Source organism: Alosa sapidissima, chromosome 18 (genome assembly GCF_018492685.1).
Source record: "Alosa sapidissima isolate fAloSap1 chromosome 18, fAloSap1.pri, whole genome shotgun sequence".
Classification (NCBI taxonomy): domain Eukaryota; kingdom Metazoa; phylum Chordata; class Actinopteri; order Clupeiformes; family Clupeidae; genus Alosa; species Alosa sapidissima.
Window position 1 is genome coordinate 10412081 of NC_055974.1, and position 23093 is coordinate 10435173.

At 45.8% G+C, this 23093-nt stretch overlaps 2 protein-coding genes across 3 annotated transcripts in view; one reads left to right on the top strand and one right to left on the bottom strand.

The window, feature by feature from the left end:
- The window catches only part of adam19a (ADAM metallopeptidase domain 19a), a 113850-nt gene extending 95301 nt beyond the window's left edge, over positions 1-18549 (top strand). For both annotated transcript variants that reach the window (XM_042069401.1, XM_042069402.1), the window contains 13 exons: positions 46-188; positions 1609-1786; positions 4728-4817; positions 6782-6977; positions 7626-7734; positions 7905-8109; positions 8956-9033; positions 10857-10965; positions 12291-12432; positions 12871-12970; positions 13232-13489; positions 15122-15303; positions 17886-18549. In XM_042069401.1, the coding sequence (XP_041925335.1) occupies positions 46-188; positions 1609-1786; positions 4728-4817; positions 6782-6977; positions 7626-7734; positions 7905-8109; positions 8956-9033; positions 10857-10965; positions 12291-12432; positions 12871-12970; positions 13232-13489; positions 15122-15303; positions 17886-17937 (1842 nt within the window). In that variant the 3' untranslated portion in view covers positions 17938-18549. The remainder of the gene's footprint in view (positions 1-45; positions 189-1608; positions 1787-4727; positions 4818-6781; positions 6978-7625; positions 7735-7904; positions 8110-8955; positions 9034-10856; positions 10966-12290; positions 12433-12870; positions 12971-13231; positions 13490-15121; positions 15304-17885) is intronic.
- Positions 10835-23093, bottom strand: part of lrch4 (leucine-rich repeats and calponin homology (CH) domain containing 4) — a 62638-nt gene continuing 50379 nt past the window's right edge. The window contains exon 19 of the mRNA XM_042069405.1: positions 10835-10851. The gene's annotated coding sequence lies outside the window, so the exon portion shown is untranslated. The remainder of the gene's footprint in view (positions 10852-23093) is intronic.

Here is a 23093-nt window from a genome sequence, read left to right on the forward strand (position 1 = left end):
TTAACACCCCCCCCCCCCCCCCCCCCTTAACCCCTCCACTGCCAGGACCACTCCGAGTTCCCCATCGGCGCTGCCGCCACCATGGCCCACGAGATCGGCCACAACTTCGGCATGAGCCACGACCACGAGGGCTGCTGCGTCGAGGCCTCGGCCGAGCAGGGCGGCTGTGTCATGGCCGCCGCCACTGGGTAAGTCTGCTGGACGAGACGCCGGATCTGTACCACTTCACTCGAGACTTATATCCATACTGGGAACAGAGACATATGAAAAGCTGTGACAGGCATTTTGGGTCCTCACACATCACAACACACTGGTCATGTTTTTAGTCCTGAAATTAATATACAGCTCTGGAAAAAATTAAGGGACCACTGCACATTTTTCTGATGTCATCCTACAGTTGACAACTGCAGCTGAGTGACTCAAATGATTTGACTGCATATTTAAAATTAAGAGACAACAACAAATTCGAATATGACTGTCAACTCATTTGAATGTGGTTTCTTATTTCTTTCCAGAGCTGTAGTTATTTAAAAAAGGTTTAACCAGAGATTGTTCATCAGCCTTTGGTTCAAATCAAATCTTTGGTTCAGCACATAACATGATATATCCTGTTCAACTGTTACTGCCAGCTTTCTATGTTCATGGATATTTTCAAGTTTGTCATTATGTCCAGTGCAAAATTCTTAAAAACGTTTTTGTCTCGATGGATTCACCACAATAAAACCTGGGTTTGAGTATCTTCCGTGTTTTAAGGTTTGCCGCTGTAAGGTTCGTCCACCCTCAGTTTGACCAAACTGAACACTTCCCCGCCATTACTGTCCACCACCTCTGTGGCTTCCACAGCGTCCTATACATGCGGCACTCGTACTCCCAAGGACGAAGCCGTAGCTTGCATTGTGTGGAAAATAATTACAGGCCAGCGCAGCAACCTTTACCTCCTCTCCTCCACTGTTTCTTTTGAATGAGCTTAATCAAAGCCGCGGCCTTGCAGACGACCCAATCGAGAGCCAAGGGCTTACCTCCAGCGTGTCGCAATCACTGTAATGAAAATTGGACAAGTCTGAAATATTTAATTCGTCTTCTCGCTAGAATACACACACTAACACACACACACACAGGCACACACATGCACACCCACCCACCCACGCACACACACAGAGACACACTCACACACACTCATACACACCGGGGCCAGGAATTCAAGCCCCCCTGAATAAGCGCTTTCCTTGAGAAAGAGATTGCAGCCGTTTATTGAGGCCCAGCAACCCGGGTAGCAGACATTCTCAAGGGCACGCTCAGAATTCGCAGCATCGCCAAAGATTAGTGCACAGCTCTCTCTTGCTCTCTCTCTCTCCCCCTCTCTCCTTCTCACTCACTCTATCTCTACCCCCCCCCCCCCACCACACACACACACACACACACACACACACGGTCTATCTCACTCACTATTGATGCAATAGATATGTTTCTTGAAGTGAAATAGTTTCTCCACTCAACACTCAGTCCTAATTAAGTTCTTTCCTCCAATAAGTAAAAGGGAAATGGCGAGAGTGTCTTATTTGGCCAGGAAAATGAAGGAGACACGTGTCTGTGTGATGTGATCGGCAGGCACCCGTTTCCCAAGGTGTTCAGTGGCTGCAGCAAAAGGGATTTGGACAACTACTTCCAGAAGGGAGGGGGCATGTGCCTGTTCAACATGCCCAACATGAAGGACCTCGTCGGGGGGAAGCGCTGCGGGAATGGCTTCGTGGAGGAGGGGGAAGAGTGTGACTGTGGGGAGGCAGAGGTACGGGCCATGCCAACACCCCAACACACACACACATAAATAAACTCACACACACATATACAAACACACACACACACACACACACACACACAGATTCAGTATAACGTCTTGGTCTCTCTCTCTCTCTCTCTCTCTCTCTCTCTCTCTCTCTCTCTTTATCTCTCTTTCACTCTTTCTTTCTCCATCTTACTTTTTCACCCCCTCTTTCTGTATTCTGTATCTCACCATCTCTCACACACATATATCCACATCCCCCATCAAATGCGCACACACACACACACACACACACACACACACACACACACACACACACACACACACACACACACACACACACACACACAGGAAGCTAACACTCCCTCAGTGTGTCATTACCACCTCATCAGTGTCCTGCCAAAAGCCGACAACTCACCACCTACCTGTGTACTTTAGTCGGAGCAAATGGTAATTATCCCTGCCGAGGATTACTTATTGCCTCCGGCCCAGACCACTGCTGTGTGTCTTCACCAAAGAACGGGAAAAAATACACATAATGGAAAATGTCCTTTCATCAGATTTGCTGATAGGCTCTGCCTGTATTTATTCGTCTGGTTGTTCTTACGTCTGTGTGATGTCTGCGAATTGAAGTTTGAGATTAGCGGAGACAGAGGAGGTCATTTTGTCAGAAATTTGTCAGTACAGAGACAAGATAAATGCTCAGCCAACACGCAAATGGGGCCTGATGAAGTGCCCAGTCAAGCAGGGGATCAGCAGTGAAATGAAACAAATGACTGAATTAAATAAATGAGAGAGAGAGAGATGTGTGTGTGTGTGTGAGAGAGAGAGAGAGAGAGAGAGAGAGAGAGAAAGAGATGTGAGATTAAGTGCATGGTTGTGTGATAGAGGAACTGTGTGGCTGGAGAGTCAATGCTGCCTCACACCTCTCAAAACATCCGCTCTGCACTCACGTACACACGCACACACACACAGACACAAGAGAGAGTGGGAGAGAGGCACGCAAGACATCTATCATCTCTATTTTATCCATCAGTAGTGAAAATTAAACATCAGTTTATGTGTAACATTTATAGCTTTGTAGTTATGTTCTGACATGACCTTCTGCTGGTGTTAGCCACCCCCCATGTCTGGCCACATATAAATGATGGTGTCTGTGCTCAGAGAGACATAAGCAGACAAGATAGCCCTTTCATGCTGAGAGGTCTTTCTCCATGGGAGGCACACACACACTCAGTACTCAATAGAAGCACGTTCACACACAGATACACACACAGCTTCAGGGAAGAATGACAAACACAACCCTGTCAGTGTCTCCATCTTTCTCACACAGATGAAGACTAGCTAAGGACAACGAGACAGCTGTTATTGGAGGTTAGGGGAAAGGAGAACCCTTTATCATAGTCCACACACACGCACACACACACACACACACGTGCATGTGTGTGCACAGACAGAAACACACACATGCACCTGTGCACGTGCGCACTCACAGACAGAGACACACACAATGGAACAGAGGAATCATCCATTTTTCCCCCACCTGACAGGTTAATCGCTGCCATGACTTTCAAAAGCACCAGGTCCTTCACTTCCTTGAAACTGAGAAGTCAGAAAGTGGGCCAGGTGTTTTTTTTTTTTTTTTGAGAGAGAGAGAGAGAGCTTTACTTAAATGAGGAAGGTGTTAAACTCCACTCCCCCTCTCTCTCTCTCTTCCTCTCTCATTCCCCCCTCCCCTCCCCTCCCCCGTTCTCTCTCACACTCTCAATCACAAAACGTGTGTGTTTGACCAGCCAGTCAGCCATTTATAGTTGCAGCATTTCATTCCTCCCTGACCTCCCTGTTCCCCAGCCTCCTACATGAGCAGTGTTTGACTTTGCACCCCGTGCTTTTTATAATACATGTTTGTCTTTGACAAACAACATGGATCTGCAGTCCCAGCCTTGTGTTTTTCTCCCTGATCTCCCTGTTCCCACCACCCACCCACCCACCCACTCACCCACCCGCACGGTTGCTTCTCCATCCTGGGGTGACTCTCTCTCCCTCTCAGTGGTGGGGTTCAGCTGCGCCGGTAGAATCCGGAGCCCACGTCAGCGCCAAACTAAAGTGCCAGCGTCATAGCAACAACAGCAGCACTGATCTGCTGAGCCACAGCTTTCAGAATGGGTAATGGACGTGGGCAGGCACGCTTGCGCATCCACACTCGCATACACACACACCGACTCACATACACATACCGACTCACATACCCACACACCGACACACACACACATATACACACACCGACACACACACACACACACACATATATACACACACACACACACACACACACACACACACACATACACACACACACACACACACATATACACACACCGACACACACACACACACACATATACACACACCGACACACACACACACACACCGACACACACACCGACACACACACACACACACACACATACACACACACACACACACATATACACACACCGACACACACACCGACACACACACACACACACACACACACACACGTACACAAATTCACAGTATCACCTATTGGCCCTTGGATAAACCAGAGCCATTAGCAGCCCCCAGATTGCGCAAGTGAAAGCTGTTAGCGGAGATGGCTGACTGAGTGTTTGAGTGAGCCGAGTGGAGTGAGCTGCCGACACTGACGCCCTGGCTGAGCGACAGGCAGGAGGGGGCACACAGGCTCAAGCTGGTTCACCTCAGTGGAAGCTACACAATGTGTGTGTGTGTGTGTGTCTGTGTGCGTGTGTGTGTGTGTCAAAGTCAAAGTCTGCTTTATTGTCAATTTCTTCACATGTCAAGACATACAAAGAGATCGAAATTACGTTATGTGTGTGTGTGTGTGTGTGGGGCAGCAGGATGTATTTCATTTTGCCGTTTTTTCCATGTGTTTTTATTTCTAAAGGAGTGCACCAATGACTGCTGCAATGCCAACAACTGCACACTGAAGGCGGAGGCAGAATGTGCTCACGGGGTCTGCTGCGAGGGATGCAAGGTACTACACACACACTCACACACACACACACACACACACACATGAATTTGGGCAGGCTCATCCAGGGGGGCGTATACACATACACACAAGCACAAACACACACAACCACACAGACTCAAACACACATTCTGTCACATGCTAGTTTGCCTCTAAATTCCAAGTCAAATCTCTGTTAATTTTCCAATTTTTGTCCTCCGAAGCAAAATCAGCCCTTAACTAAATCAGCTGCAGAATGTATGTAAGAGTTGATGCCCTTAAAAGAACACCCAATCTGTTCCTTAAAACACACAGTCTGAATAATTGAATCTAACTAAGCCCACTCTGAGATGCAAACACACCCTGTGTACAGACACAACACTTCCAGTCCAGACTGGTGATATCCCTCCACGTTCAAATGTCACCTGAAATCAGGGGTAGAGCCACAGATAATGCACTGAGCTCCAACAAATGTCATCAGATGAAATCCGGAAACTTCCCCAAGCCTCTCAGCATTTACTGACCCCACTCCAGTAAATACGTTTTCATTTCAGCTTTACATGGAGAGCACATAGTGTGTGGAGTGTCTGTCTGAAATGTCAATGCCACAGCCTCACACAGAGCCTCCCGTCTCTCCCTGCAGGTATCCTCTTCAATATGATACCACACGCACCACACACAGATGCACAGCATGTCGGTGCGTGGACAGGTTACTTAAATGCCCCTCGCCAACGGCCGAGCGAGCACGTCTTATCGCCCACTGGGAAAACATAGAGATGCGTTTAGTCAAATTATGGACCCTTTCAAGAGAGTTCCATTATCAGCATCATAGTTGGCCCCACAAGACTTCCTTTTTAACATTCCATATGTTATCTTAATGCAGAGGAAGTAGACTGGGAACCAAATAGAACGTTCAAGCATTGTTTTTGTTTTTATTGATGAAAGGGTCTATAGTCTGTACATCCTGTGTATCCTCAGCCGTCATCACCCCTTGTCCTTATACACTTACATCTCTCATCTCTCTCTCTCTTTCTCTCTCTCTCTCTCTCTCTGAGAGGGGTGAATCAGTCACGCAATTGACTTGTCATTTCAGGTCACATCGCTGATGCTGTTTGCATGCTCAGTAGGGAAAGCACTGTTTAGTGAAATAAAAATAACTACCATTAAGTCAAATTGCAGTTTTTGTTTCTCCTCGACACCTCTAACTGAGGTTAATAAGAAACTAAGGCTAGTGGGCGGACCACTGCTTTGAAAGTAGCTCATTAAAGGTATTAAAGGTAGAGTATCCGAAATTAGCAAACAACCAGAGTAAGCTTGATTAAACTAGTAAAAAAAGAACAGCATTTTTCTTCCTTCCCTGTCCCCCTTCAAAGCTTCTTCTCCAAAAACACATACACAGCACTGCTGGAGGATGAGTCCATCAGAGGGCACTAGGAGTAGTGGGTGGATTTAAGAAAGCAAATCACTGCTTTTAGGCGGGGATCACATTGGGCAGTGGCAAGCGGCAGCGGCAAACGTAACACAACGCTCAGACCATAATAAGTTCTATATCTCGTTCCTATGGTAACACAAATGGTTTGCCTTAACTGACAATTGAATGCGCTCGTGTTGCGCTTTGAAAATTGAACCAAGTTCAAGGCTCAGCTTGTTCAACACTAGCGTTACGCCAACGTTGCCACCGTTCCACTGCCGAACCATAGAGAAGAATAGGAAACCTGCTGCTTGCCGCTGGTCAGTGTGATCCCTGCCTTAATGTAGCAACCGTCTGTGGTTAAGTATTTTCTTTTTGTCTCTTCCTGTCTCTCTCCTCTCCATCTCTGTACCATTAATTTGGTCATCATCACTCACACTCATCCCATTGCATTTGTCTATCCTCTATTCCCTCCTCTCTGCCCTTTTTTCCATCCTTCTCTCCACCCTTCTATCCCTCCCTCCATCCCTCCCTCCTCTCTGCCCTTCCCTCCATCCTTCCTCCCTCCATCCTCCAGCTGAAGCAGGCGGGCACCATGTGCCGCGGGCCAGCTGGGTCATGTGACCTGCCCGAGTACTGCACGGGTGGCTCGCCATACTGTCCGGCCAACGTCTACCTGCTGGATGGCTCCACGTGTCAGAGTGGCCACGCCTACTGCTACAACGGCATGTGCCTGACCCACGAGGCGCAGTGTCTACAGCTGTGGGGCTACGGTAAGATGGCCACCTCGCTGACCACACACTAACGGAGCTAAGTGTTCAGGTTTAAAAAATAAAGTTCAAAGAGAGAATGAGAGAGAGAGAGAAAGAGAGAAAGAGAGAGAGAGGGAGAGAGAGAGAGAGAGAGAGAGAGAGAGAGAGAGAGAGAGAGAGAGGGAGAGAGAGAGAGAGAGAATGTTGCCATTTTTTTACCTCTTGCCCTCCTCTAGATGAAAAGTAAAGAAAAGAAAGCAGAGAAGTTAAGTGACATTTTGTGAATTTCTGCATTTGGAAAAAAATAAGTAATGACACAGTACAGTACAGTATATGTACAATGCATGTTGGGTCACCATGCTCAGGTGAGAGTAAATGCGTTGTTTTACTTTTTCAGGCTCACTAGTGGGCTCTGACTCTCAAAGGCTTGGGCCATGAGTGTCAGGTGTTAAGCTTCAACGTGCCCTTTTTTAAGCTTCAAAGTGCCAGGTTTGAAGTTTCTGTGTCGAGCGTTTAGTCTCAAAGCTAAGGTAAGCTACTGCAGAAGGCATAGCCTTTGCTCTTTGCCCCTTGCCCGTGCTCAGAGATGAGCATTGGCACACTGCTTGGGCTGAGGAAGGTACTAGAAGACTGGTGTATTTGAGGCTGAAAATGCCCGTTTTGTACCAGGTGCCCGTCCTGCACACGATGCCTGCTTTCAGGACGTGAACGTGGCTGGCAACGCTTTTGGCAACTGCGGAAAGGACGCCCAGGGTAACTACGTGAAATGCGACAAAAGGTAATTTATTTGGACTCTGTAATTGCTGTGAAATTACTCTGAAAGCCCTTTTTGCTGTTTGGCATTTGGCTGTAAGGAATAATCACTGCAGTTACGACTATTCATTTGAGTTTTCTATTTTTGCCTTTTTTAAATTAGTTGGGTCGTGTTTGTTCTTTTTCTACACCCAGTGATGCCAAGTGTGGTAAGATCCAATGCCACAGCGCTGCCAAGAAGCCCAAGGGCACCAATGCCGTGTCCATCGACACCACCATCCGCAGGAATGGCATGGATGTCAAGTGCAGGGGCACCTACGTCTACACCACCCAGGAGGGGCAGGGCGACCTGCCTGACCCGGGCCTCGTCATAACGGGCACCAAGTGTGGAGAGGGGAAGGTGAGGGGGTCTACAAGCTAATCACAGGGTTCCCACGGGTCATTGAATTTCTGGATTATCATGGAAATATCATGGAAATTTGAATCTATTCCAGACATGGAAAGTCATGGAATTTTAGCATTTGTGGGGCAAACTCATGGAATATCAGGGAATTTTGTTGTAGCAGTTTAAAACGTACTTGCCAAAATACATTAATGCAAATATATGTCCACACAGAATTGGTGTATATCTTGTAATTAGTTTTACTGCTTGCTTGAGTGGTTGTGGCCCACCATTTATTCATCTACCTCTCTAAAAACTACACTACACTACACTACACGCTACACGGCTACTACTGTACAGTAGGTCATGGAAATTCAGTTTTTTCATCAGGAAAAAGTCATGGAATTTTCCATATGATTTAGAGTGGGATCCCTGTTATAACCTCAGACATGTACAAACTAATGACAAACTAGTGCCAATTAAGAGTCCTGTCGTAAATGCTCGCTTGGACAAACTGTAGCTGCTTATGTTCTCAATATTCACCACAGGGGTTAACAGACAAAGAGATCTCTTCATTTGACCTTTAAAAAAGTAAAAAAAAAAAAAAAAGCCCTCAGATGATAGCCTACACTGATTGTTATTTGTTGTTGTGAACCCTTGCTGGGTTCTTTTTCCTTTACAACAAAGATCTTTTAGTGCAGGCCTTCCACTAGAATTGTTTTTTTGTTTTTGTTTTTTATTGCTTTGATCTTAAGTGGTAGTATGAAGAGGCTCATCATGGATTGATATTAGCAGGAGTCTGTTGATTGGCTTGGACCTGAGTGGCACGTTGTCTGAGTGTGTGCTCCATGTGGTCTTGTTCAGGTGTGCAAGGACCGCCGCTGTCAGAACGCCTCCTTCACCGATCTGGAGAACTGCTTAGGCCGTTGCCATGGTCACGGGGTGAGTTTTGCGTGCGACATATTCTTGTACACGAGGGCTGTGAGAAAATGTGTAATAACTCATTTATTACATCTTCCTTACTATACTGTAATGCCTTTATTAACCATGCCATCCATATTGCGTAAAGTAATAAAATGTTGTTTTGTTATGATGCTATGAAAGACAAAAGGAATGTCCTAATCACGTTGAACCTTCGATGCTCAAAACTGATTATATGTAATAAATTAATGATACATTTAACAGACCATAAAGAGACTGAGGTTACAATTTAGGTCAAATTAAGTGGATAATTTAAGCTCATAGCTAGTTCATATAACATTAGCTACTGTATCTGGATAAAGCCTTTTGTAAACAGCATTTAAGAGATAATGTAGGTAATCTTTTATTGTGATACTATGATATGGCTGTAATAATCCTTGAGCCCCTGTCAGTGTGCCATTCTGGAAGTGTTGTAATGTTGATCCCAAATGGCTGATGTGTTTTTAAGTCTGGGCAACTCTCCATGCCTCAGGGGGAAAGATGTCTTCAGTGATAAGTGGCAGGGATTTGTGAAACGGCTTTTCGGGTATTTGACAGCAGTGTCGTCTCAAATGGATGATGCCCTCTCTCCTTGGGCTCTTGGAACTTTTGTTTTGGTTGTTTGTGCTTGCTTCTTTGCGAGCATGCGAGCACAAGGTCAATGTTTGTCAGCCAAGTGAGGACAGGCACAATTTCACACCCTTAAATCCTCTCAAACAGCCCCTGCAGGTGTTTCTTCCTCTTCACTCTTCTCACACACACACACACACACACACACACACACACACACACACACACACACACTCACTCACAAATTCTCGCAAGCACACAATCCTTCCATTAGCTCTGCTATAGAATCTCCATCGTTAGCAGAGTTTTTTTGTTATTAAAGTCTTTAAAAAGCCCTCAAAGCACATAAATCTAATCCCTGTCTTGGTCGTCCTCTCTGTGTCTCTCATTTTGTATAACTGCACCTCTCTCTCTTTCTTTCTCTCTCTCTCTTTCACTCACTCACTCACCTACTCACACACAACCTAGTTTTTACTGGTGTGTTTATTTGTTTATCTGTGATTTGAGTTATTTCTTCCACTTCTCTTTGAAAATCCTAGCGCCAGTGAGCTGCTTTGAGCAGGAGATTAACACATTGCAAACCAACACATTCTATTGCTATCAGCTGTTGTTTTGATTCGCTCTCTTTCTCTCTCTCTCTTTCCCGCTCTCTCTCTCACTCTTTCTTTGTATTTCATGCAATGTTGTTTGATTGATCGGTCCACAGGGGCTTAAGAAAGACCCTCGCAGCAGGGACAAGAGAGTAGCAGTCCACTCGCCACGTCTCACTATCTCCTACCACGTGTTTTTTTTTATTAATTTCTCCGACTATTTCTGTTCCTTAAGTGTTGTGGCTGTGGCTGGTGAAAAGAAATATGTAACAAATCAGAGTAAGAAATAAATAATTTAAATAAAAGTCAGAAACCGTGAAGTACATTTACCCTGAAAAGTTTCTCAGTTAAAAGGAAGCTCTACCACAAGATGAAAGAGATAAAAGACTGCCAGGGAAAATCGAGAGAGCAGGCCTTTCTATTCACTGGTCTAGAGTCTAGCTTGGGGTTGAACAAATGACCAGCTGATCTTGTTTAAACTTTTGAAATGAAAATATGTTTTTAAGTTTTATGCCTGAATGTCCATATACACCAATCACCTTCTGAGCATACTTCTTGTTCTTCTTGATTCCTGTCACACACACACACACACACACACACACACACACACACACACACACACACACACACACACACACACCTTAGGTATGCAACAGTAACGGAAACTGCCACTGCAACCGTGGTTGGGCACCCCCTTTCTGCGAGAAGCCAGGCCTGGGCGGCAGTGTGGACAGCGGGCCTGTCCAGTACGACAGTGAGTTTCTTTTTCTTATATTCCTCTCTCTCCCTCTCCTCACTTCTTTTTTTTTAGCTCTCCAACCCCCCCCCCACTTCCCAAACGGCTGATGAGCCCGTTTCATGCTGATGTCTCAGCCTGCCACCTCTGAAGTGCTATTCAAGGAGGACTAGTTCCCTATGAGCGCACGTTCCCTTTTCCCACTCTCTGCTCTCCTTTCTTTCTTTCGCAGCATGACGGGAAATGCACCTTCCTGAAAGGTCATCTCTGCTCTTTCAGTCACCCCCCCCCCCCACCCCACCTCCTGCTGAGTGGGCTGATTAAGGATTCGTAACCTTCGAAGTGCCAGCCTCTTAACTCGCTCTGATATGCGTTTTTAAAATGGCAAGTTTCATGCTGCCGGTTCCAGCCAGTATGTCACATTCAATCAGCCCGGGCGAGAGAGAGAGAGGGGGGCCCAGCCCTCACAGGCCATTTGTACACCATTTCATGCCGCATCCACGAGCTTGTCCCCGCAGCCAACACGCTATAATATTGCCATATCTTAATTAGCGAGATTTGTCGCAGGGACAACCGTGGACAATTTCCAGTTGTCAACAATTCAATTTGACACTAATGCAAAGTGGTCTCTATCAATGGGATCATCTCGGAGCCGTGAAAATGCAGTTTATCTTTTCACAGCGGCGTGATACAATAGCGGGGCGGCTATATGAAATCGGCTCGTCACTTAGCTCCTCAGCAGTCGCGCTGCCTAACTCTCGCAGACAGACCCAGCTGCGCGTCTCATCACTCCCCTGTCCGCGTGGAGTGGCGGCGGCGGCATATCCCTGGCGGCCGTCTCCACTCCACGCACCATATGCTACAGTTACGCGTACCTCCTGCTGAGTTCTTTAGCCAGGAATCTTTTGTTATATTACATTACTGACATTTGAAATCAGTGCATCAGTGAGGCATTTCAAAGAAGAACTGTGTTTGGTGAATGACACAGGGATTTTTTTCTCTCTCTCTCTCTCTCTCTTGCTTGTCATCCTAATTTAGTTTATTTTATTTTTTTCGGTTTCACGTCTTTGGAGAAAGTTATGACAGAACAAAAGAGATTTTGCTTGTTTTTTTTGTTTTTTTTTCGGTGTCAGACATCGCTGCGTTCTTTTCATGTGTCTGTCACACTCCCACCGTAGCTCTCCACCGATGCTTAGACTTCTGTTCTTTTCTGGTGTGGATGACTTCCAACACCAACCAAGCGTCTAAGCACAGCAGAGATCTGTCCTCCCAGGTTCCTGAAAACATAGCTGAACACTTGGACTGGTCTTTCAGTGTCGTAACGCTTTTGCCTCTGTTTACAGGTCAGCTGGGCTTGGTCATTGGGCTGCTCTTTGCCTTCCTGGTGCTACTCCCGGCCATTCTGATCTCCTTCTACTGCTTCAAGATCAAGAGCTCCTACTACCACAAGTGGCTTTCACAAAGAGAGAAGACCAAGGCCAGCAGGTATGGACTACAGATCCCTTGGAGGCTCTTTGTTCTGATATGTATGTCTGTATGCGATAGGCTGATAGTTATGTCCCCATCCAAAGTTTCCTTCAAAACTGTCCAGGTCATTTCAATGATTCAAGATGAGTCAGTGGACTAGGTTTGAAATTGCAAAAGTTGTGTGTCCTCTGAGTTTGTGTTTGTGTTATACTTTTTCTTGACTGTTTTTGGAGTGGTTGGGAAAGTTTTTGAGCGTTTTGTGAGGACAATTTAGTGTCTGGTAAACCCATAATCCAGCGTGGCAGGCACCTTGAGACCAGACTAATCTGTTTCAAGAGGGGGAGGCTGTAAAGGAAAAAAAACTCCCTGTAGATTTTCAGCTTGACCTTCACTTTTTGTATGTGTGTAAAAAAAAATAAAGAAATAAATACAAAGTGCTTGTGCTGTCCTCCGCAGACATGAGGCTTCCATGGAGAAGGGGAAGAATGGCCACTTGAATCCAGCCTTTCATCTGAAGGTCGTCGCAGCTTCAAACAAGGGCACCAACCTTAAGGGGGTGAGTAAGGAGGACTTTTTCTGGAACAATTAAACAAATGGCTTACGAAACAACTGATTATCCATGTGACATTTCTGTTGTCACTAGTTTTCACAGCACCTCAAACCCCAGCCATAATGGCCGGTGGGGTTGGGGAGGAGGTTATGTACCACACTCATTCCATAAATATACTATACTGTGTATATATAGTATTGGCAAGTTGTGCGAAATAATACATTAATAATAGTACAATTTCTTTCTCTATTTGGTCTTTTTCTCCAGATTCCTCACACCAGCAAAGAAGTCCTTCCTCTCAGGCCAGGCCCCATGCCCAACGGCTCGCAGCCGGTCAACGTGGTGCGTCCACTGCGGCCAGCCCCGTCTCCGCGCCCCTCTCCCCGGGACATCAAGGGCCCGCGGTCGCACCTCCCCACCAGCAAGCCGCCCGTCGCACCCCCCAAGTCGCCCGCGCACACACACACCCACAAGCTCAGCCCGCCCAAGAAACCGCTGCCGCTCAACCCCACACGCTCACCGCTGGTAAGGCCTCTCGCTCTCTGTGTCTGTATAGACCCTTTCAACAATAAAAACAAAAACAATGCTTGAACGTTCTATTTGGGTCCCAATCTACTTCCTCTGCATTAAGATAACATATGGAATGTTAAAAAGGAAGTCTTGTGGGGCCAACTATGATGCTGATAATGGAACTCTTTTGAAAGGGGTGGAACAGCAGGGGTGGACCCTGAAGAATAGATTAGAATAGAATAGCAGTATAGATTTTTTTACATTTACCAGGATATTCCAGGGGGGGAATATTCTATTCTACACAGTACAATATTTGTAATCCAATTTTTTTATTGTAATTCAAGAAAGCCGATACAAAACAAACTGTATCTTGTGACGTTCTGAAATACAATAAATAATGAAACATAGAATCGATCAAATTATTTTAACAAACACACATACAACAAGCATAAACCACACAGCACATTGCTGTGAAATTTAGACAGATGAGGGTGAAACCTTTTTGTAAGGCCTGCAATTTCTAACTCCGTTGTTGTGTGTATGTCTAACCCACTATTGAAGCGCTGCACAGCAGGGCAGCACCTACAACGAAATACCGTGGGGAGGGATTATTTTCAGAATTACCCGGGAAGACTTATTCTCTCCCGTCTTATTGATCATCGGGCGATGCGTTCTGCCGGTCACGGAGGGAGCTGCAACGCTCCTCAAATTTGATTGACTTCGATTGTGATCCTGCGCAGACAGCATGCACTGTTGTCGTTTTTTTTTTTTCTTTCTTTCTTTTTTGACCTCCTCTCTTTCTTTCTTCCCCTGCGTTCTGGGCCGTTTTCGCTTGAATTCGCTGACTAATCAAAAACAAAGAGAGACGGTCTCGAGCATATAGGCGGGCGAAATTACATTTCGCAGCTTTGCGCGGCCCCTAAAATTGGATTAGCACCAACTTTTCTCACGTCGAGCGATGCCACAAATGCTATTTGTATTTTATTTCTGGTCTGTGCCGCAGCCAGTGTATTTTCACCTTCACAGTTCAGCATCCAGGGGAATTAGCTGGAGCTACTGTAGCCGTAATCAGGGATTAATTTGGATGAGGTTGGGGGAGTGGAGGTACAGGCTGCGTTGACACGAATGGAAAACGGGATGGTGTCAGGCGTGTGGGATTGAGCTGCTATGTGGATGGTTAAGGTGATTCATTAAGGGCTCCAATTGGCACATACGTGTGATTTGATCATGGAAAGCTAAGTGTGTTCTCAGTCTTGCTCTCTCCTTGGCTTTCTTCTGTGCCATCTTTGCTTTCACCCTCTCTTTCCCTCTCTCTTGCTTTCTCTTTCTCTCTCTCTCTCGATATTGTGTGAGAGTGGGGAGGGTGCATGAGTAGTTTTTAATTATGAAGTGGAAAGGGGCCTGCTATTTTGGTCTTTTAGATTTGAGGATGCTATACATTTTGATCCGATAGGATGTCTGTATTGGATGTTGTATTGTGTTTCAATGGGGCTCTGATTTCATGGTTTGAAGATTGATTCAAAAAATGGTATTACACCTCTCTCTCTGTATCACTTTTCTCTCTCCCTCCCTCTCTCATTCTCTCCCTCTCTCATTCTCTCTCTCTCTCTCTCGTTCTCGTTCTCTCTCTCTCTCTCTCTCCACCAGCTGGCGTCTGAGCTGCAGTCGCGCCACTCCCCGTCTCCTCCCCAGAGGCCCCTGCCACTCAGCCCTGCCCGGGCCACCCCGCCCAAGCCCTCCTCGGGCGGCCTGCTGGTCATGATGCCCCCCGCCGTGGGGCCCAAGCCCGTGGGCATGGTGACGGCCACACCCCCTCTCAAAGCATTCAGGTGAGCCAGACAGACAGACAGACAAACAGACCAACAATATGTGTGTATTTTTGCATTACATGCATTACATTTACATACATTTAGTCATGTAGCAAATGCTAACTCCAGAAATCTAACTAACAGATTAAAGCATACTACAGACAGAGCATGTTGCCTGTTAAATGGATATCAAAACCATTGCAGATCAAACCCATGTTGGTAGGCCTTTAAATATCAAACCCATATTCAAACCCATTTTGGTAGGCCCTTCCTGTACAAGTTTGGCTAGAAATTTAAAAGAGGCCATTTTGGCTCAAGTCCTCATCAGGACTTCTAAACAGCCGCTGTGGTCCGATGTTTTCCCCCTCACTGTTTGGTGGTAATTACACATCATTAGAATAAGCTGTTTCTCATTAGCAAGTTGCCATGTCAACCAATTAATCATCAGTTGGTTTCAGCTCATTCATCAGGCAGTCATGACGCATTAAATGAATTGTCTATTACACCACTTCAATCCATCAGTCCCATTACCCAATCACTGGAATCATCTATTCTAAAGATATAGAAAGTGAGTTCAAAGGTCCTTTCTGCCTGCAGATAAATCATTCTAAGTACAGGCGTCTATACGATAAGACGAGTGATTCTCTACTGTATTACTGCCTTGCGCTGATTAACCGTAACTCAATTAGGCAGGTCAAAAGAGGAGCTTTTAAATTGCATTCTGTTTTAAGCCATCAGAGGCCACCGAGGTCAATTTATGTATTCAGTTACCCTGCTGTTGGACAAGGGCCAGTCTCAAGCACAGCTTTCATTTTTTTGTCCAGGCAGCACAAGTCCAGCCAGTAGAAATGGAATGGGGGGGGGGGGGGGGGGGGGATCAGGTAGTTGAAGAAGTGCTCTGAAAGACTCGATCTTCGTTCTAAACTTTTCATGTCCATTCCATCAAGATTAAATGGGATATTTTTTACTTTCATTTCAGATCTGCGTCGTTTTAAGAACTCTCGACCAACCTCTGCATTGGCTGAACGTGTTCTTGTCAGTCACGTTTCATGTCTTCGCCGTAAATCTGGTCTTATCCCCAGTGGGAAACGGAATTCGTTTCCCAGGTCTTGCTATCTGGTCGATACAAGCTCTCTGTCTCCTTCCGGGGGATGCTCTGTAGGCAACTCATTCATCTGTGTATCCACCGGGTCAGCGGTTATTTTATGTCACCTGCCAGACGAAACCAGGGATAATGTAGTCCAACATGAAAATGCAGGACTTGCTGGAAGTAAAAAAAAATCTGAGTTCAATTATATATTCAGTGCGGTAGGTTTTAGAATAAATGGTTGAATAAATTGTAGCGCATCGGGTTTGGAGCCCCTGTTTTTGCAACGTAATCCACCTGAAATCCAAAGCTGAAAATGACATCTCAAACAAGCCCTCTTTTTATTTAAAAAAATCCTTTGATCACGTTCCATAAACAAACCCAGCATAAACTAGTCGAGAGAATGTAAGGGGGTTTGGGGGGGGTAAAGAAAGAAAAATTACCTGGCCTGAACCTCCATATCATCTTATCTACAGTTGTTTACTGTTAAAGCTGCAAAGCCCGTGGAGCCTGCGAGGCACTCAGGCAAAGCTTAACGCGCAGGCTGATAATTCCACCCCGGCAGGTACCAGTCCTGCCGACATTGCAGGTGCCGCATCTTCTCTCTCACACACACACACACACACACACACACACACACACACACACACGTGGCAGCACCCGCCGAGCTCCTTAAGCTCTCCATCCGCTCCACCACGGCAATCAATGCGGCAGGCCCGGCGTCATGGCGACTTAAGAGAATAAGACTCAGGCATCCGTCTTAAGCAGGGAAGGACCGGCGGCTAATTAGGAGGGAGGCCATCTCGAGGGCAGTCCTGTTTGGTTGATGGTCTCCACTGCGCTGCCGGGATGCAGAACGTATAGATTGTTTTGTACCTAGCTGAGCTTTAGTGATCAAACGCTTCTGAGATTTTGAAAAAGCCCAAATTAATTGTTATTGAAACAAAAGACAGCATTTCTTCTACTGAACAAACACTACAGATTCAGACACTATACATTGCAAATATGTGCTTTAAAAAAGTAACTGTCTCATCCCATGCCCATAGCAAAGGATGTATTTAGTTGGTTTGAAAAAAAAAAAACCTTTGACGTTTGTTAACATATGTTAATCCATGGGACATAACTAGAGGATATCCATTTCCCTAGTTATATTATCTTACCGTTTCTTCCTGCTCATTCTGTGGCGAGTGCGATTCACACATGATTCCATATTATTATTATTTAGTCACACTGCATGCCACTCCATTGGCAAGCCTGACCGTACAGATCCAAGTGTTCTTCTGGCTGGCAACAGAGGTGTCATAACCGGCAATTCACAATCCATCTGGAGAGCCACCTCCTTGGGGCTGGAGTTATGGCCAAGGACGAAACGAGGGAAACTTTGAACCATTTGTCACAGCACATACACCCACATGCAGCAAAGCGTAACACACACTGTTTGTCCCCCCTTCCACCCCTCCACCACCTTTTCTCTTCCCCTCCCCTCCCCTCCCTTCCACAACTGTCTCTTTTTCAGACCCGTACCTGGAGCGAAACCAAACACAGCCTCATCGCCTTTCAGAAAATGACCCTGGTAGGAACTGAGCTCTGGAGTAGAGACTGCAGTCAGCCTTATTTGCACTAAAATAAAACATAAAGACCTTGTTTGGAGGCTGTTAAAAAACAAAAACAAAAACAGGACAGGCTCACTGTCCAACAGGCATCCCTCCAGGAGAGGCAGAGTGGTACTGGGGTCGAGTCGAGGCTCTGCAACCCACTTCCCTCCCCGCCACACGCTCCCAACGCTGACGACCCCACCGTGCTTGGCGAACGCGCCCGGCACATGACAAGACGCGGTTTTTGCACTCGGAAGACGCAGATGCAGAACTGAGACAACAAAATCAAAAAGTTTTTAGTTTCGAGGGTGGGGTGGGGGTGGGGGGGTGGAGTGGTCATTTTACCAAAATCTTGATTCAATCGTCATTACGTTTACGTGTTTTGTGTATCAGTTTGTTTTTACTTGTCGTGTTTTTTTTTTTTTTTAAATAACTGTCTTGTTTACATTTGCTTTTTAATGTTTATGTATGATGTGCCAAAGACAGTTTTTGTTCAAATGTTCACTCATTTTTTTCCATGTGAATCTTCTCAAGTGTATGTTTGTTTTTCTTCGCATCCTTACATAAAACCCACTGTTTTTTTTACCAAGACTGTACTCACTGTGTCTGTGCATCGCCTCTTCCCATTTACTGAGGGAAAGTCTATCTGCATCAAACACACACACACACTCATAGGCTCGCAGGTGCGTTGGGGAATCAGGCATCGAGCCAGAGAGTGTTGCCAGGTTTTTGTATCACCTGCACCACGGCTTGTGTGCAGCCCACAGCCCTTTTCAGGATATATAGCAAGCACCGCTGGCCCGATTGAGTCACTTCCCTTATGATTTTATAAGAAGCCATTTCAGACCCACCGCAGGTAAATGGTAGGCTGTCGGTTGTATAAGAAAAGGAGTCAATTTGTGTGGGTTTGTTCTAGGTAGGTGCTGACCACCCACCTGTGACATTGTGCGCGCAAAGATATCTCTGCATAGGCCGATACGGGGGATGTAAGACCAGCTAATCCTGCACTGCACACACAGACAGAGAGGCAGCGTTTGTCACGGTCTTTTAGTAGCTCCTACTCATCCTCCACTCTTCATCCATGTCCATACCTTTCAGGGAGCATCACTTCCTTTCTCTCATCTGGGGCCCAGGTGGTGGAGCCTGGGGTGTGCATTCCACTGGAAGGGCTTTGCTGCACAGCTGTGCCTTACTTCTCCCATCTGTCAATCTGCATTAGCGTTGGCCATCCTGCCACCTTGTGGGTAATCTACCCACCTGCCCTTAAGCTATCATCAGACAAGGTCTGGTACACTAAAAGAAGACCCTCACATTTTAGTGAGCTCTTATCCAAGGGGACATAAGGGTGTAATGAAGCTGTACATCCTATTTGGTTGCTTTGTTCACAGAAACATGAACCGCATCATCATCCTGACACTGCCAGCACCTTGCCGCACTGAAAGTCTATGGAACACAAATGAATAATGTCGGTTCAACATCATTGTCTCTCTCTGGAGTGGGCACACTGAAAACAGTCTCAAGGTTGCTGAGTAGTGATGGTTGAAAGAACGCTCTGAGAGCAGAATGAGTGTTTGCATAGGGGATCATGTTAAAGGGACTGACTGGTACACGGAGATGAGCATGAGCTGCAGCAGTAGCCACTGGGTGGACAGGATGAGGTCTAACTGCCACCTTCAAACGAAGGACGGCAATTTATGAATGAAATCATTTTTTTTTTAAATGGAGGAAAAAATGCCCCTGCAGAACCATTCAGGGATACTGCCGGATTCTGGGACTTAATTTCCAGAATGGAATGGACATTAAGGACCCCTGAAGATGGGCAATCGGCAGTTCAATTCCAATTTCTAATGCCCCGTCGAAATACCGCTGTGAGCAACAAATTAAGTGTAATTTCTGATACAGCTTTAATCACGACTGTAACTGTTATTTCAGCGATTCTCTATTAAGGTGAAAGGTAGGTGGTAGCGGTCACTGGGTTGCGGTCGGGCTTAGAGCAGGCGAGATGCGAAATGAGTGTGGTGGTGATGAGCAGAGCAGTGGTGGGGAATTAGAACTGGGACACCGGCGTCTCCCACTCTGATAGTTATCTCGGTCGTAGTAAAGCCTCTTCGGTGGCCACGGGCGTGAGCAGCATTCAGTGGAGTCCTGCACCGAGCGTGGGCAGGGAAAGGCAGCACTTTGTCAAGGTCAGAGTCTCATGCACTCCCTCTAGCCATGGGAGTAGAAAGCTGGGGGTGACCGGTCCAGGGCATCCAGGGCAGTGCTGCAGGACAGGGGCACTGGAACGTGCCAGGTACCAGACCTAAAGATCTTTGACATTTAGACAGGAGATGTTTTTTTAATTGGGCCTGCAATGTTTTGCTATTGCACCTGCTTCCGGCCTCGGTCACCTTCAAGGGGGTCTCATCAAAGGTGCAGGTAAGAACTCTTCTGAAGGACAACTGTCCTTGGGATTTGGCCAGCTATGTCGTCAATAAATAAATGGTTGTTGTTTTTTCGGACTGTGTGAAGCGATGTGTTGCCTTGCATTGTCTCCAAACCTGTCAGCTATCCACCCCTCAACCTTTACAACAACCAGGCCTCTAACTCATGCTTTCAAGCACCACTATAAGGGATGGAGTTGACGGTCTTGACATTGCTGGATAAACTCTTTCATGTTCAATTCATCAACAGTAGGATACAGACTCCTCTAAAGTTTTTCAAGACTATGGGCCCTCTGGGTTATCTTTATTGTGCAGCCCACCTGAAGAAAAGAAAAATGAGCTGTTTGTTAGGTGCCTAGTCCAAACCCCTCTTTTCAGTCATAACCATAAAGAAATATATATATTTTTTAAACTGAGTTATGTTAGCAAATAGGCTTAATATGATTTCTTTACCAACTCTGTGATAGCCTGTGCTCTAATGTGGCCATAAAACGATAGTTTGGATGAAGAAGACAGAGATAGGCTACTACGCATAGCAGTATCAGCTGGCCAAACCTCAATCCTGCAGTTTTTCACTCCGAAATGGATTTCGGTCCACTGGAAATGAGATATGTGCGACCGGCATATACTCATCCCAGAGGAGTAATGTATTTGGAGAGCAGCCGGACGAGGTTCGACGAGAAGCGGGGCTTCGGGCCGCCTGGAGGAATGGGACTCGTGGGGGAGATTTATTGACGTCGACGTTTTCTAAGCTATTACCAGCGCGCCCAAACAACCCTCGCGGCTCCATACCGCGCCGATCGGATGGCGTGATCTAAATGAAATGCAGTTGGTTTTCCCCGTGAAGTTCGACATAAATCACAGTTGCCTATCTCTCTCTCTCTCTCTCTCTCTCTCTCTCTCTCTCACATACACAAACAAACACATACACACACACACACTCAGACATTAAAGTCGATAACAATTATGATTGAAGTCCTTCGAGACCTTCCTGCAAGGCTTATATTCGTTGCTAGTAATTTTATGAACCTATTCCAATTGGCAAAAAAATAGCAGTTAATTAAATTCCTTCTTAATTATGCTGTCAATCCTATAGGCTTCACACCTCATGCAACATGACAGGAAATCAGAACCCAAGAGTGCTGTAAGGCGTGTTCTTGAGATAATTAAGATGGCGCACCGTTGATTTTTGATGACTTAAGTTTGAATTAGGCCTATGTTAAGTTTGAAGCTGTAGGAAACTAAATGGAAGCAGGCATTTTTTTTGTGCAGGCGTCGAGTAGATCATGTCAAACCGTTACATGAATCTGTTTCGCACGAAGTAGGCCTATGTAAGTAGATTGTCAAATGCAAAAGTGACTTTAGCTTGATTATATGCCAAACATTGCCACCTATTGGTTTAACTTCAGGCTAGACTAAACTGAAACCTATTCCTCTGGCAGCTGTCATGCCACAGGTTTTAGACTGCTGCAGGATATGTTTGGAGCATAATGTGGACTTCCAGAGCATAATGTGGTCTTCCAGACTACCTTGTGTGTGCATCTAATGACTCCCGTGGCTGAAGAATAACTTGGCATGCATAGGCCTTTATGTTTGTGAAGAGGGGTTTATTTGTCATGAAGTACTGTTAAGGTGCCCAGTATCTAGACACAAAAAATGGAGAAAAGTGTTGTACAGTGTATGCTGGCTCCTTATGCAGATGATGTTTTGTCCTTCAGGCCTTCTTCAAGATCAGCAATAGCCGGACAGATGCTATTATGTAGGCCAATGCTATAACATAGGCTACTGTACCTAATGATGATAAGACAATCAAACTCCCCCAAAAGGCTGAGGGAAAAAATCATCAAGATCAGAGCCTCTGTGTTTGTGTGCGTGTGTACAAACTTGTATGCCATTTTACCAGTGTGTGTGCGTGTCTGCGCACCCATTTGCAATATATATGTAAGTGTATGTGTATTTGAGTGTGTGTGTGTGTGTGTGTGTGTGTGTGTGTGTGTGTGTGTGTGTGAATGAGTGAGTGTATGCATTTGTGTGTCTGTGTGTTCCTCTGTGTGTGTGTGTGTGTGTGTGTGTGTGTGTGTGTGTGCGTGTGTGTGTGTGTGTGTACACTAGATGCGCACCCAAACTGATTTAATACACAGATACAAATGTCCATCATCCAGAATGTGTTATCATAGGGGTCCAAGCTGTTTTATGAAATGTGTGAGTTGCAGCGCCCCCTATGAACTGAATTGCATGAAATTGCACAGAGACCTATTTTTTAAAGTCCATATTTTGTGATCAGCATATCAGGACAATCCTTGATGCGCGTTCCGTTTCGATTACATACATATGTAGACAACCATTTATTATTAACATAGGTCTATAAGATGAGACAATAAAAGTGTTCAGTCAGCAGAAGCAAGTCACCATGAGGATTTGAATGTGTGCGTCACACTCAATCAGCCAGGCAGTCTGAAGTGCTGCGTCTGAATTTAATCGCTTTATTATTTTTTTAACACAGAGAAAGAGTCCTTTTCCCGACTGTCTCTTCGGCTTTGCAGACCTGGCAGGTTCAGGCTGGGTCTCCGTTCGGCTGCTTTTAATTAAATTGCGTCTTCAACTCCGTCGACTTCGTCTCGTCTCCGTCTCGTCTCCGTCAGCGCGAGATGGATGTGAGATTAATTATTAGTGGAGAGCGGGAATAGAAGGCAGAGAATGGGATCA